Raw genomic sequence first — 16255 nt, forward strand, 5'->3', positions numbered from 1 at the left:
CAGCAGCTTTAAATGAGACCATGTGGCCCACTCAGTGTGGGGAAGTCAGAGGCTCAAAATCGAGGGTTCTCAAGGCCCCGCTTCCTTGGAGCCCTCCAGGAAAGCCATCCTCCCTCCTCCGGCCCCACGTGGTCCTGTCTTGAGCCCCTCACACCATTCCCATCTCCTTCCATGGCCTACCTTCTCTTCTAACATAGCTTCATGTCTTCTCCTTGGCCCATGACTTCATTCCAGCCAGTCACATCTGTGGAGATCCTGTGTCCAAATAAGGTCACATTCTTGTGTCTGGGTGGGTGTGGCAATTGGGGGTAACATCATTTAGCACACCACAAGGCTACTGCAACAGTCTGGGCAGAGGCACTGCTGTCCAGGGGCAGAGATTGGGCTAGTGTCTATAGAGAATGGAAACCCAGTTGACAGCCTCCCTGAGAACTGGTCTTGGGGTATCCGTGAAGCAGAAGGCCCCAAGATGGCACCAGGACAAGGTCTACTCTGGTTTTCCTTTCTATCAGGGCAAAATACTGTGGCAGAGGCACAGCAAGCTTTGTTTATTAAAATACAAGTGAAATGCCACTGTATTTCCCTTCTGTCTAACATAAAAAGATGGCTATAACTAATATAATAAAACTATGTATAATAAGTACAATGGCTGTGTACAATATATATAGACAATAAACACTTCAACAATGTGTAGTCCATTTGCATTTGACAAATTTAGAGAAAATACTTCATATCTATTCTCGCTTGTGAGTTCAAAGTCTTATACTTAATTTACTTTCTATCACAACTTGCTTTCTGCATCTGGTAAACAAGGAAAACTATAATTATCTAGTCTTCAACTCCCTCAGAGACCCAAGAAGGAAATAATACTGAGTAAGCTGGAGGTACTAGCAAGCGACTTTCAAAAAAAATGTGAGTAGTGACAGAAACAGCTGACTGATGACTGGGCAGTCACTCAGAGTTCCTCTGCAACAATAGGGCCTACAGACATAGCATAAGCTCACAGTTCCGGGATCCAGTTCGTCACTGTGGGGAAGTCAAGGCTGGAACTTAAAAGTAGCTGGCCAGCTGGTCACATCACATCCCCAGTCAAGATTAGAGAGGGGACAAATGCATGCGGGGCTTAGCACCCAGCTCTCATCCTCCACTCCTAAACAGTCTAGGACACAACCTAGGGAATAGTACTGCCCACACTGGGCTGGGTCTCTCCGCATCAGTTAGTATAGTCGAGACGATTCCCCACAGACATGAGCACAGGCCAGTCTGATCTAGACAGTTGCTCATTGAGACTGTTTTTCCAGGTGAGCCTAGGCTGGGCCAAGCTGACAATTAAAAGTAAACATCACAGGACCCTAACATTTGGTCGACTAGAGTAGCTGTGCCCTCCGATGGCGAGGGCTGCACTGGGAGCAGGTGAGCGGGAATGCCCTTTTAGTTGAGAGGCAAGGCATGTAGGGGAGCCTGGAGCCTGGAGTGCAGGGAAGGGGCCGGGCTGGAAGAGGGAGCTGGACGCTCTACAGTCAAGGCTGCTCTAAAGCCATGGGTCTAAGTGTGGTCTACACCTGGGAGTTAAAGTGGCTAGCACAGAGGGCCAGGATGGCCACAGGGTGACACTAATCTGAGGGTCACGGTCGTGTATGGGTTTTGAGGAATTCTGTCTCCAGGCCCCGGAGAGGCAGGAGAGCAGTGAACACATCCTGTGCATTTGCTTGCTTTCTTTCAAATGAAAGTCCAAAGAGGATTGAATGTAGCTCAGTTGGAGTGCTTGCCCAGCGTGCATTAAACCCCGAGTTCCATACCCAGCACCGCGTAAACAGGGCATAGTGTCGCATGCCTGTAATCCCAGGACTCAGGAGATGGAGACAGAAAGTTTAGAAATTCAGGGTCGTCTTTTCCTACACAGTGAGTCCACAGCTAGTCTGGGGCACACGAGACCCTGTCTCAAAAAACAAAAGGAAAATCTAGACAGTCTGGATTTTGGAACTTTGGGAAAGGTGGTAGCTGTGGCCGTACTGTTTGAGTCTGAAGGGCTTTTGACCATTCCCTGCAGGCTCCTGGGCTTCTGGAGACTTCTCTCTCCTCCTCAGCTCTCTGTTCTTTGCCTGGAGCTGACGTCACCCAGGCAGCTTGTGGTGAGTGCTGGCTTAGAGGACAAAGGCCCAAGTGTGCACAGTGTGGGGTCTGGCATCACCCAGCTGCCTCAGCCAGGACCCCTTGTCTGTGCCAGGGACAGATGCAGAGGCTGAGGCCGTATAGGCTTCTCAGAGAAGGGAGCCTGTGATGATGCCCAGAGGGCAGTTGGGCATCCCTGGTACTCAGGCCAACTGAGGGTGCCACGGCTTCCCATGGAAAATGGAGTCGGCCAGCACACTTGTTCCTGAGGCTTCTGCATGTGTGTATCTCTAGAACATGCTGAGAACACAGGGAACCATAGATGGGAATTCTGGTTTCTGAGAGTCTGGGTTCATTCCTCTCTGCAGAAGAGGAAGGCCAAGGTGTTGTGATGCCATCCTTCCTTAGTTTGTTGACTTAGCTATGTGTGTATACGCTACACACTGTGAGCCTAAGGTACCAAGACTGTCCACCTCAGACATGAAATTCATGCTTCCAGCATCTACAATTTGAGTTCTCTTGTCAGAACCCCTCAAATGGAATAAATGGCCTACTGTGTTAGCACTAGGTGGAGGGAGTCTTGAGAGGTACTGGGGAGATGATAAAGTAAGTCAGGGCCTGCACTGGACCCCTGCACCTGTGAGAAGCCAGGTGTGGCGGGATACCTGTGACCCCAGCATTGGGGAGGTGGAGATGGGAGGACCCTTGGGGCTCACTGGGAAGCTAGCCTAGCCAAATCAGTGTGAGTTCCAGGTTCAGTGAGAGACCCTGTCTCAGAAAAACTGTACTCCACATGTGACAGCACACACCTTTAATCCAGCACTTGGGAGGCAGAGGCAGGGGCATGGGCAGTGACAGGTAGATCTCTGTGAGTTCAAGGTCAGCCTGATCAACAGAGAGAGTTCCAGACGGGTCAGGGTTGCGTAGTGAGACCTTGTCTCAAAAATAAATCAGGAAATACAATAGAAAATGACAACTTGACATTGACCTCTGGCCTCAATACACACTTCTAGTAGCGTGCACAGCTGTAATCTCCGTCTGTGACATACTAGTCCAGGAGTTAAGGGCTGGACACCCCAGACTCCAGTGTCTGAGATAGTTACAGTCTCCACTTCTTGGCTGGTTGGAGGTCAGGCTCTGGGTTGTCACATATACAGACTGTGATTTTTTTTTTAAATCATTGCTGGGGTAGGAGAAGGCTTTGTAGGCCGGGCCCAGAATGAGCAGAGAGGCAAGGTGGCACATGGAGGCAGGGCTGTGCTGGAGGTGGTGGCAGTGAGTTGTTCAGTCTGGACTAAGCTGGGTGTATGTGGGAGTTCTGGTAACCCTTGTAGAATCCTGGTTTTGGAATCTGCCTGTTTAGAAAATTCACATCTCCCCATTTCATGGGTAAGTCCCCAGTTCCCAGCCTGCTGCTTCATCTTGCTTTGTTCTTCATGAATAGCCATTTGGGGCCAGGAGACATGGTCCAAAGGCCAAGAGTTCATATCAGTCTTCCAGAGGACCAGATCGGGTCTCACAATCCTCTATAATTCAAGGTACAGGGATCTTCTGGCCTCCCCCGGCACCTGCACCCACGTGGCATCTACTCATACAGACACACACATACAAGTGAAAAGAGAAACCAGCAGAAAGCAGACAGCAGTTGGGTTTCTTTTCCATGCCTCTAAATGACTTACAAATGGGGTTGTGCTGTCCATAACCTTGTGTTCTTCTGTTTTGCTCCAGTAGGTTTTGGGGTTTACGTGTGCTGCTATGTTCGGTCCTGGTTCTCCCATGTTCCCTGATGTTTGGGGTGCTCTTGTATGAATCTGCTACACATTAATTTAAACAAAAATACATATGCTTTGCTTCTCTAGCAACCTAAATAAGACAATTTGACTGTCCCATCTTCCTGTCTCTTGGCATGCATGCGTGTGTGCATGTATGCATACATATGTCCATGCATGTATGAATGTATTAAATTTCTCTAGACCAGAATGACAAATTTTTCTATAAAAGACTCCAGAGCCAGGGGTTTTGGACTTGCAGTTCTGTGGTTCATCTTAACTCCTGAGGGACGGTGTGTGGTGTGACCTTATAAAGCAGCACCTGAATGCTGTATGAGTGAGATCAGGCCCCAGGCCGCACTGTTCGACCTCTATAAAGACTCCTACAGGGAAGCTGGGTGAGGTGGCGCACACCTTTAATCCTAGCACTCAGGAGACAGAGACAGATGGATCTCTATGAGCTAGAGGCCAGCTGGGTCTACAAAATGAGTTCTAGGACAACCAGGGCTACACAGAAACCTTATCTGGAAGAACAAACAAACAAACAAACAAGACTCCTGCAGGGTTCTAGAATTGGCCCCTCTTCTAGGTTGCTGAACTGCCTCCTGAATACCTACCTACCTTTATTATGTTTAGAGAGTTCCCACACTCCCATGTTGTCCTTGGCCCCTATTAATGACAGTCTCATGTCCCTTTATAGAGCTGTATGCTGCTGGGAGGCCGGAAGACCACAGACATCCCTCTGGAGGGTTACCTGCTGTCGCCCATCCAGAGGATCTGCAAGTACCCACTTCTGCTCAAGGTGAGACTCCTCAGTCCTGACCCCGACTGGAGAAGCTCTTAACTTTCAGCTGTGGCATCTAGTGGCAGAGTTGGCCCTGGGCCAGGCCAGACCCACACCGGCCCCTGCCTCTTTCTCTGCAGTTCTCTGGGCTTCCGTGCCTCTCGTCATCTCTGTTGAGGCAGCAGATGGCTGTCGGCATCTGGACTCACACCCTGTCAGGTTTAAAGTCAGTAGGAAGCCCTGAGCTTCTCTCTTGGAGTTCTGATGGACAGCCCGAGAGTCACTCCGGCTGTGGCCAGCCATCTGTGGCTAAGGGAATGGTGTATTCCAAATCGTTTGGATTTGAGTCATGTGGTTTGACATGAACCAATTACAGGAAACTTTGGCTTGGACCACTGGTCTTCTTCCAACCTGCTTAGACCCTCGCTTTTCCTTTGAACCTGTCTCTAGCCACTGGATAGTGCTGTGCTCGGTTGGCTGAGATGGGCCCTGTCTTAGGGTTTCTGTTGCTTGATGAAACACCATAACCGAAAGCAAGGTGGGGAGGAAAGGGTGTATTTGACTTATATTTCCACATTGCTGTCAATCACTGAAGGAAGTCAGGACAGGAACAAGGCAGGAGTTGGTGCAGAGGTGTGTGTGTGGGGGTGCTGCTTATTGACTTGCTTCTCATGGCTTGCTCAGCCTTCTTTCTTACAGAACCCAGGACCACCATCCCAGGGGTGGTACACCCACCATGGGCTGGGCCCTTCCCCACTGATCACTTGAGAAAATGTATTAGAGCTGGATCTCATGGAGGCATTTCCTCAACTGAGGCGCCTTTTTCTCTTATGACTCTAGCTTGTGTCAAGTTGACACACAGAACCAGCCACTATGGGCACCCACATTCTGCTCCAGGGACAGTGTGCAGAGTTGGACTGTGTTCTGATTGGCTGAGATTTGTGTCAGGTGCTCAGACTTGAACCTTAAGCCAGTTACTAGAACCCATATGCCACAATCCCAAGGAGGGACAGACAGGCTGGCACCAAAACCTGAGCTCCTTCTGGAGGGCGTAGAATGACTTGGCACAACCGTCCATGCGTCTGCTGTCACCTTCCCTGCTAGCCTCCTCGGTCTGCCCTTGGCTGAGCTGTTCAGGGTAGACCTGACCCCAGACCGCTCCAGTCTCAGCTTCAAAATCGGCAGTTGGGCAGGTCCCACGCTATGTGGCTGACTTTGTCCCCATCTGCTGCTCAGTCCTGCTGTCCCAGGCCTTACAAGTGGTGATGGCTGCTGGCTAGTGCCAGCCTTGGCTGTCCTGAGGCCTGTCTGGTACTGGTTCTTGGGCTCCCTGCTGGCAGGCTAATCACTGCTTGTGTCTCATTCACGAACCCGCTCATAGGGTCCACCTATGTCCTTGTTCTGTGAACTGGGAGGGTAAGGAAGGTGCTCCGGAAATCTTGGTCATCACTTTGTGCTGGAGCAGGTGGGTGACCTGAAACATCTGAACTGACAAGATTCTGGGTCTGTCAGCAGTGCTGGGGTCATGATTCTTATGTGTGTATTGGGGGATATGTTATGAGTGGGTGCCAGAGACCCAACCTTGGATATATTTATGGGGAGCCATCTACCTGTTTTTGAGGTACAGTGTCTTTCTGGGATGCTCTATTGGGCTAAACTGGCTGACGGTTGTCTGCCTGTCCCCGCTTCCCCAGTGATGTGATTATAATCTTGTCACCGTGCCTAGCTTTTATGTGAGTGCTGAGGATCGAGCTCAGGTCCTAGTGCTTGCACAGCAGGACTGAGCCATCTCCCCAGCCCAGGACACTGTGCTCTAACACAGGAAACCGTGGCAGTGGCCTCAGCAATCCCTGTGCCTTCTCCAGCTCTCAGCTGCTTGTACCTCTCAGGGAGTCCAGTGGAAGCTCAGCTGTGTCCTCCTGTGGCTCCAATGGCCACACAGGCAGTAGACAGTCTGGGCTCAGAAGCTGCAAGTGGAACCAGACTCTAAGAAAAGACACCCTCTCTTTTTGCATCCACACTAGATCCTAGTGCTCAGGCAGACATACGCTGTGGTCTTTAGAGAGAGGATTGGTAGACCAGGGCTTTGTAGCCAGAAACAGCCAGAAAAGTTTGCTCGTACAACTTGTGAGCTAAGAATGGGGCTTACGCTTTTGCAAAGCTTTCAATGAGAGCAAAACCACCACCAAAGAACCCCAGACAAACCAAATGTGCTATAGGATCTGGTGCTGCTGTTCGAGCCTGGCTGCATGCTCTCTGTCCCTGTCAGGCCCCTTGCCGCTCCTGCTTAAGTGCTGGGCTCTATAGCCTTGGCTGCCCGTGTCTGAGTTTCAGCTGTATGGTTTATTAGCCCCGGCTCTTGAGTAAGTCTGCCTCAGTTTCCTCTTTGTGATACAGAACTGGTGGCAGTAGTGATTCTGGGTTTGTTTTAAAGTGTCCTGTGGCTTGGTCAGGAGGGCAGATGAGGCCATCGGGACACAGAGAAAGGGAAATGGCTGCCCCAGACCACAGGAGCCACTACTGACCCGTCTCATTTTAGAGTCTTAACCCCAGCTCCAAAGTAGCACATCTGTCAAAGAAGCATGCCTGGGAGCTAAGTCACCACGGTGCTTGAGGGTGAAGCCTGCAGTCCTTGTCACTTCCCTAAATGGGGCCTGAGAACATTGATGGCTTCATGGCTCAGTGGCTAATCTACTTTTCTGGGTTCTAAGCCTTGAACATCTGATCTTTGAGGGAAAACTCTCACCTGCAGCCCCAGAGCTGAGTCGAATTGTTAATCCCTTGGTTTCTAAGTCTTGGCCAAGTCTGGGGTCATAGGAATTTATACAGAAGCAGATGCTGTGATATATGTCAATAACTCAGGAGGAAAGACCCGTATGGCCACGAAGCCTGGTGGACCTGAGGCCTGTTTCCTTTTTCTCTTAGTCCCAAAAGACTCTTGTCCCAGGAAGATGGAGGCAGCTGGGGCAAACCGCTGGCTGCCTCTGCAGGAAGCACCCACAGGAAGTGGTGGAGGTCTGGCCATGCCCTTTTGACAGCTGTGCACACTGCTGCTCTCTCCTCTCTCTCCAGCTGTGTGTATTGGGAGCCTGAAGGCTGCTGGGGACCAGCCAGCAGGGCCTGAGATTCCTATGAGGACGTGCAGGCTCTCTGACCAGACAACCATTCCGTGTCCCCGCCTTAGCGCCCACCACTGGAACGTTTGTATCAGCAAGCAGCGGGGGCCGAGGGCCTTTTACACCCTCGGGGGTGGGGGCTCCTTTGCTCACAGTTTCCAGGCCATTCTAAAAGATGACCCTGTGCACACAGCAGCTGACTCCAACCCCAGCCTGCTCCCTCAGCCACGCACACATGCACCCCCAGATGTCCTCAGTTCTGTGAGCCTCCTTGTTCTCACTCAGCTCCCAATGGTGCAGGCTGCAGGCTTGGGGAGCCTGGGGTGGGGGATGAATAGTGAAAGCCTTTTGGGAGCAGCCCCAAAAGCTGAACTTGAACATTGCCTAAGAATAGCCAGAACATTCTATTTTGGCTCCTGAACCCAGGCTCTGGATAGACTGTTGGCGTTTTCAGGCTTTATTGAGTTTTCCATCAATGTTTCCAGGGAGATGATTCAGAGCCGGGTGACGTCTTGATGTGTGGCGAGCAGGTCCCTGGGGGAAGCCAGCTGATATTGGCCCTTTTGATTGCACCTGGCCTTTGCTGTGACCTTGCTTGTCCTGGCTGCTGACATGGCCCTGGGTCCACAGCTGGGGCGACAGACTGCAACCCGGACCTTGAGGCTTCCAGATCTTGGTGGGTCTACAAGGATTTTGGAGTGTCATGGGATGAGCAGGAGGTCCTAGGTGACTGAGAGGGACCTTGGCCACTAGTTCCCGGTCTCCTTTGCTCCTTACGTCCCTGACCTCTGATGTAGGTGCCACTGGCTCCATCATGGGCTCTTTGCCCTGTCTCAGTCGTGAATTGTCTTCATCCATTGTGACTTACAAAACAATCACAAGTATATTCACGGATTGAGCCACCAAAACCCACAGTAAGCCTGCAGCGTTTCTAGGACCCTAGAAGGAGGCCCCGTCCTCTGAACAGTGTGTGCCCACCTCCTTCCACCTCCTCTGTCTCTGAATTTACTTTTTCTGGATGCTTTATACAGAAGAAGTCATAAATCTTATCCTTTTTTCAGTTGATATCATGTACTTCACACTGTGGCCTGGGTTCATAGTTCATTCCCTTTTCATGACTGAGCAGCACTCCCCTGTAAGCTGGGCCATGCCTTACTGCCCAATCATTGGCTGGTGGACATTTAGGACACTGCCATGACCATCCACAGCTCTCAGCACACACATCCCTGTTCTCCACATGCTGATTCTCATCCTCCCCAGCATGGCTTCCCTCCCAGCCTACTCCCTGTCTCCATCCCAGGAATCAGCCCCTTCATCCTGGAGGCTTCTCAGTCCAAATTTTGGGTCATCTATGGCCCCCACTCTCCCTCTCCACTCCAGCTGGTGAAGAAGCCCTGTTGTCTCCGCTGAGCCTGCCCAGGGCTGGCAGCTTGCTGACTCCTGCACTCTGTCTCTCCTGAGGCTACCCCAACACCAGCGGGCCTCCCTGCCTTTACCTCCACCCCTACTGCTCCCCTCAGCTCTCACCCCCTCTACACGGAAAGTGTCTTCCTGTGCTCTCATATCGGATCTTCCCTGGGGTGTGCCCAGATCACCTTTCCAGGGTCCTGCTTTACTTTCTCTCTGCCACCTTTTAGCTCTGTGACCGGGGAGTTTGCTGGACCTCTCTGTTTTTGCTTCCCTAGTGGAGATGGTGCTTACAATTCTGGTTTTCTGTGTGTGTTGGACAGTGTATGGGAGACTTGTGTTGGCACCCTGTGTCACAGTCACACCCGGGGTGTAGTCTCATGCTGTCAGCTCTTGCTAGATGTCTGAGATGTGACTGAAGCACTGGGCCTCGGTTTCCTGGTATCAGTAGTGTAGTTATAGTTATTGTAAAGAGGGCGGATGAAGGAGTGGAGGGACCTCTGAGACTCTTCAGTAAACACGAGCTATTTTGATTGACATCAGGTCTGCTTCCACCCTGATTAGCGACACGCGTTTGCTTCAGCCTCTTACAGTTGAGCTGTCTTGTCCTTAGGTTTAAGAAGGGTCTGGGAACACTAGGAAGGCTCCGTTTGCAATCTGATCTGATGATGTGACCATAGCTCAGTTGCTTTCTGTTTATTGTATGTATTGGTAGGAATTGTCTGTCTGTCTGTGTATATTTCTCTCCCTCTTTCCTGGGGACTGAACCCAGGGCTTCCATATGCTAGGTAAGCACCTGATCACTGAACTATACCCCACCCTTTTTTATTTTGAGAGCAGGTCTCAGTAAGTTGTCCAGGTTGGCCTTGAACTGTCTCCGCTCCTTCCTCAGCCTCCCCAGTAGCTGGGGCCTGGTGTGGCCTGTATTTCTGCCTTCTCTTCGCCCCCTACCGTCATTTTTTCCCACCTCTCTCTAGGATGGTTTTCATGCTGAGGTGGGGGTCAGTCCCTCTTGTTCTCCTGCTGCAGCTGTCTGAGGAAGTGTCACCAGTCTTCGTGTTGTCTCTGGAACACCATCTCTGTAGTGCCTGGTGCTGACACCTTTGCAATGGCTTCCTTGGGAGGCTGGCCCTCCAGCTTAACTGGTGGAATCTAGAGGATTGTGGTGTACCTGAGCATGCACCACACACACAGGCACATACACAGCAGTCCCAAAATGAGTTGGGCAGCATGGCCTTGGCACAGCTGGTCAGGACTGTGGCATGTGGTCCTGTAAGGGGAAGCCACCTTGCAGCCCATCGTTCACTGTCAGGTGGACGTGGGCTATGCGGGCTGGGGACTGGCCTGGAGGACTCTGGGGTGAGGTTAGCTGTGCGACTGCCAACTCTGGACCTGAACAGCCAGCGCCCTTGCTCCTGCGTGGGTGGATCTAGGAGCAGGGGGGTCTGCCGACATCACTGTTTCCATCTCTGCTCATCTTGGAAGCTTGGGTTCCTGGATCTCACGGGGCAGAATTGTTCAAGATATTTGCATCGAGTTTTCATATAGTTTGCCTGTGTCAAGGCTTTCTCTGCTGTGGTGGGCAGCTTTTCAAGTTCTAGAAGTTTTCACTTCTTGTTTTCTTTTCCCACTTTTCTTTTTTTGGTGTGTGTGGTATGTGTGTATGTGTTATGTACTTGTTTGTGTGTGTGTGTGTGTGTGTTCATATGCATTTGTTGGGAGGTCAGAGGTCAATGTCAAATGTCGTCTATTGATCTCCACCTTATTTTGTAGACCCAGCTGACCTCAAACTTCTTTCCTCTGCCTCCCGAGTGCTGGAAATAAAAGCATGCATCGTTTCACTGGCTCTGATTTTTTTAAATTTTTTTTTAATTTTATTTTTTTAAAATATAATGTAAGTGCTGAGGATCCAGACTCAGGTCCTCAGGTTGTGACTGAGCCATCTCCGCAGCCACACCTTTTCTTTGAGGAGTCACCATTCTGTTGATGTGAACAGACACCATGACCAAGGCAACTTATAAAAGTTTAACTGGGGGTTTGCTCCCAGCTTCTGAGGGCAAGTTCATTGTCATCAAGGTGGAGTGTGGTGAAAGCGTGGGGAAATAGCTGAGAGCTGGGGACGGGGTGGGGCGGGACACAGGGGGTGGGGGAGAGGGAGGGGAGCAGCACCGCCTGCAATGAGTCCCCACCTCCCAGCACACACCTCCTCTGAGGCCACACACCTCCTAATTCTTCCCAGACAGTTCTATTCCCTGGTGACTAAGCCTTCAAACCCCTGAGCCGGTGGGGGCCGTTCTCCTTCAGACCTCTACCCCCTAAGATGCTCTCTGCTTACATCCCACTGTCACCCTCAGTATTACTGGAGGGACCCCAGAACTGCACTTAGAGTGGGCTGTGTCCTCTGAGCTAGGTTGAAAAGCCTAGTGCAGGGGCCTTTGTGAGCAGAGCTTGAGTTGGAGGCCCCATCTATATTCAGCCCCAGGAAGTGGGGGCGTTGTTCTGTTTGACACCCCTTCCTTGCTAGGCCCCCCTTTCTCTGTGGAGGTGCTGGCATGGCGTCCTTGATTTGTTTCAGCTTTCAGGCATCTACCAGTAAGGGCAGTGATGGGTTCAGTGTATTTCCCAGTGACAAACCCAGCTTTGTCTACCCCACAGTTGATGACGGAAAACCCGATTATCATTTCATGTCATTAGCCACCTCCACACTGTGGAAACCTAACTCAAACTTGCTTTTTCAGAAAAGAATGCAGAACAGCCAGGACTCCCTGCAGGACTGGCTTCAGCCACAGCGTTATCTGGGGCTGTGGCAAGGCATCCAGGGCCAGTGTCTCCAGCTGTTCCTTTCTAAAGTTTCCAACTCAGCGGACCCTTTGCTCAGGTGGCTCCTGCTCAGGCACCGCAGCCTCAGCCCACATCCTCAGGGAACAACCCGAGTCTCAGCCAAAGCTCTTGTTGGGTGGGTCCCTTCCTGAGGTAGAAGCTGGAAGACTTAGACTCTGACTTGAACCCCACTGGGAGCCTGACAGTAGTAGCTTCTCTGGGACTCAGAGCCCAGGAGAGGGTCAGGAATTGTGGGCTTCATGGCACATTGGCTCCCCATTCTTCTTCACGCTTTCCTGTAAACCTCAGTTGGGCCCCAGGGAGACAGAACAATCAAGCGGTTGCTTATCCCACCACCTTTGCTTGTCGTCCAGCTGGGCCTGGGGTTGGAAGCTCATGTTCTGGGTTGTACTCTGGTGGTCATGCCTTGGCAGGACCACCCCTACTTTGGGGGCAGAATGGAGTTGCTCAGGGTCCTACCTGTGGGCACTATCTTGGTACTTATGATTGCAGGGGCAGAGACATGAAGTGGCTTGCAGAAACCCAGGCCTTTTGCCCTATTTCCTCCCTTCCAGGAACCCCAGGCCACTCATGAAACCACGCGGGCTGGAGCGGATGCTGGGGAGGGCCACAGCCTGGCTTGTGCGGTGGCTCTCTGCTCCCCTCCCCCATAACAGGAGGAGATCTGTAACCATAGCTAGCATCTACCAGGCCTCACTTCCTGTCTGTGGCCTTCACAGGCTCTGCTGATCATGCCTCAGTTTCTTCATTGGAGTGGAAATGCTTGGTGACGTTGGTAACAGTGCTGGGTACATAGCCTGGGCTCTTACCTGCCACTTATATGATCTGAACCTGAACAGCCCTCATGCTGTTCTCACTGTATAGAGACAGCAGCAATTGCATTACTGTTGTCATGGAAATGATGGTAACGATGATAAACATAGTGCTCATTTGGTCTGAGAAGATGCTTACATTCACTTTTGCATCTGTTGTTGGGTCAGCTGGGGATGTGACCCAATTTCACTGTGAGCACACTCTGCCCCCAAGAGTTCGGTTCACTTGTCGAGGTCACACGGCAGAGAAGGGTGGAAGTGAGCTGTCTGGTGTCCATCTCTTGGCAGCAGCACCTGGGATGCTGTTGGAGTAGCAAGATGCAGCGCCTGAATCTCTCTTATTGATGCCTCTAAGATGGGGTGCTCATGCCCTTATCAGGCAGACCTCTTTCTCCTGGAAAAATCAAACCCAAGGGTGTGATTACTCCACTCAGCTGCAGTCTGCATCTGCACACTTTGACCTTCTGAACTCCAGAAAAGCCCAGTGACTTCTTTGTCATAGCCCCTCCCCCACAAAATTGCTTGGCAAATAGCTAAGTACCTCTTTGGGCCCTGAAAGTTCACACAGCTATCTCACGTTGGATGTGGGTCCCTGAGTTTTCAGATGGGAGTCTGTCTCCTTGGAGCCTGGTTCTATTCTGACTCCGAGCAACCGGAATCCTGCTGAGTTCTGAACTGGCTAGGAAATCCTCACCTTTTACACTTGGGGGGAGGGGGAGGCGGTTCCCAGGGGTAAACACAGGTGACTGGGTGTGGGAGCAGCCTCCTTTGTCTGTCGGTGGCTCTCTTCACCTATTTTTACTTCTGTGCCTGTGGTTGTCAGAGGGGCCAGATTTCTGGGAGCTGGAGTTACAGGTCCTTGAGTCACCTAATATGCGTGCTGGGAACTGAATCATGGTCCTTTGGCAAAGCAACAGTGTTCTTAACTGCTCAGCCAGCTCCCTGCCCCTCACACACATCACTTATTTTAAAATTACTTTATCATTTTGTGTGTGTGTGTGTGTGTGTGTGTGAGTGTGTGCATATTCGTGCATGCAAGGTTGTATGTGGTGGAGGTCAAAAGATGACCTTGGGTGTCTGTCTTTGGGTACCTTCCATCTTGTGAGATAGGCTCTGGTCTTCATTGTGTAGGCCGGGCTAGCTGGCTCGCAGGCTTCCATGGTCTACCTGTCTCCACTTCCCATCTCACCATCTCCGGGCTTATAGGTGCACACCACCACACCTGGCTTTTTAGATGGGCTCTGAGGATCCAAGCTCAGGTCTTCCTGCTTGCAAATGCTTTAACTCCCTCCACCCCAGCCCTCTTCCGAGCCCTCTTCCGAGCCCTGGATTGTCTTGCTGTTTGGTTGTGGCATCTGTCTAGTTTGGAAATGGCTCCACTGACTCTTCTTCCCCCCTCTTGGATGGTGTCCTTGGTACATGATGGTTTTGAACTTGATGAAGTTGAGTGTCACATTTGTAAGGCTGATTTACATGTGAGTGTGTCTGGAAACACACTGGCTGACCTGAGGTGACCAGGGCTCCTTTCTGCATCCTTCTCTCTTGGTTGTATGGTCTCGGTTCTTCCATTTGGGGTTCAGTACATTCCGGGTTAGTTTCTGGTGCAGTAGAGGAAGAGGCCTGGTTTGATTTGCACAGGGATGCGCGACTGTCCTGCACCCTTGTTCAGAAGGCTGCCCCCAGGAGTGTGCAGTGAGGCTGGAAGTGAACAGGCCGCTCTTGCAGTTTTCTGTCCCGCCGCTCAGCTCTCCCCCACTACCCTCAGCCTGCTCTTCGCAGTGTGGTGTTGCCCCCTAAGAGCCTGGCTAGATGGCCCAAGGAAGCAGCCTGTGCAGAGGCTCGGGACGGGGATGGCTCTTGGTTCTTGGAGCTTCTTGGAGTGTAGCCAATACTCCCCTGTGACTCTAGACACCAAAGTCTGCACTTCCCCTGCAGCTTGGGCCAGTTACCAGTCTGGCCTTTGTGCTTGGTTTCTGTTCCCACCCTCATTGCTGACCTCAGGCAGAAATAGAGGTGAGGGCAGTCAGCTGGGAACAGGAACCGGCCCTTTTCTCCTTTTGACTGGGCCTTGGCTGCCCTGTAGAGGACCCCTCTGAGGAGGGGCTGGACTTCAACAAGCAGGAGCCAGCTGCTGTCTGTGAAGAAGCTGCTGGCCATTCTGGCCTCCTGAGACTTTGCTGGCCTGACCAGAGTGCAGCTGGTACCTGCTTTATCCCTTGCTGTCCTATCCGTGAGGAAGCTGGCCATCCGAGTTCAGATCCCAGCCCCTCCTCCCCATGGCTGGGGATACCACAGTCTCCTCTGTTAGAAAGTCTGGGACCTGTCTTTCAAGCTCAGCCAGGGTACTCTGGGGGTGTTCTGTGTTATTTTCATCATCACTGGCTTACTAGTGACAGGTTCGTAGGGGGTGATGCTCAAGGAATCATGTCTATCTAGTTAGCATGCAAAACCACTCTGGAATCCAGTGCAGGAAAGCCAGGGGACATTGCTGGTGAATACAGGGAATGGAGACATGCATGGTGGCAGAGCCTGGACCATCTGGTGATGTCCGGTTTAGGAACTTTCTCTGATGTTGTCCTTATGCACTGACTGAGAAAGGCTGTGATCTGGCATAGGCACCGCCACCTCAGCATCGTCCCCACCACTGCTGGCCATAAGTCTCCTCCATGTCTCACATACCACACCTAGCAAGTGGCTGGAACCTTTTGTTTGAGATCAGCTGGAGGTCAGTTGGCAGAGTGCTGGCCTAACATGCAGGAAGCCCAGCTTTCCGCCCTCAGCACTGTATAAATTGAGCACGGTGGTGCATGCGTTTAATCCCAGCTCTCAGGATGCAGAGGCAGGGGGATCAGGAGTTTAAGGTTCCTTGGCTACATAGTGAGCTTGAGGCTAGCTTAGATGACATGAGGCCATGTTTCTAGAAAACACAGTCTGGCCCCTGTCTGTGTCTGAGATGGGAGTGTGTAGGGAAGGGCCAAACTGATGGCAGCTGGGTCCTGGGTGGAGAAATGGCTGGGTGCTTTTTGTACTCTGTACTCTGAAGGAGAGGCCTATTTATTTATTTTTCTTTCATGTTCTGGGGATTGAACCCAGGATGAGCCTTGAGCGCATTAGGCAAATGGTTACCACTCAGCCACACTTGTACCCCAAGAGGCATTTTCCCCCTACCCATTTCACCATGAAAGCTGGGGCAACAATTGTGTCTGTGGCCACCTCTATTCTGTCTTGTGGTTTCCTCACCTTGCCCCCCAGTCACCTACCATTCCTTGTCTTGCCTGGTGTCTTTCCAACCTTATTCCCTTTGCAGCTGCTCTGTCTGCCATGTTGTTCCCTAAGTGTATCGGACCTCCCAGTCAGAAGCTCATTTCCTGATGTCTAATCTAGCTCCTCACAGAGTTCCTCACTGCTGTGACA

At 51.5% G+C, this 16255-nt stretch overlaps 1 protein-coding gene across 1 annotated transcript in view; it reads left to right on the plus strand.

Moving 5' to 3' along the window:
• The window catches only part of Prex1 (phosphatidylinositol-3,4,5-trisphosphate dependent Rac exchange factor 1), a 152494-nt gene that overhangs the window by 78961 nt on the left and 57278 nt on the right, over window positions 1-16255 (plus strand). The window contains exon 5 of the mRNA XM_057780640.1: window positions 4582-4683. Within this exon, the coding sequence (XP_057636623.1) occupies window positions 4582-4683 (102 nt within the window). The remainder of the gene's footprint in view (window positions 1-4581; window positions 4684-16255) is intronic.

Source organism: Chionomys nivalis, chromosome 9 (genome assembly GCF_950005125.1).
Source record: "Chionomys nivalis chromosome 9, mChiNiv1.1, whole genome shotgun sequence".
Classification (NCBI taxonomy): Eukaryota; Metazoa; Chordata; class Mammalia; order Rodentia; family Cricetidae; genus Chionomys; species Chionomys nivalis.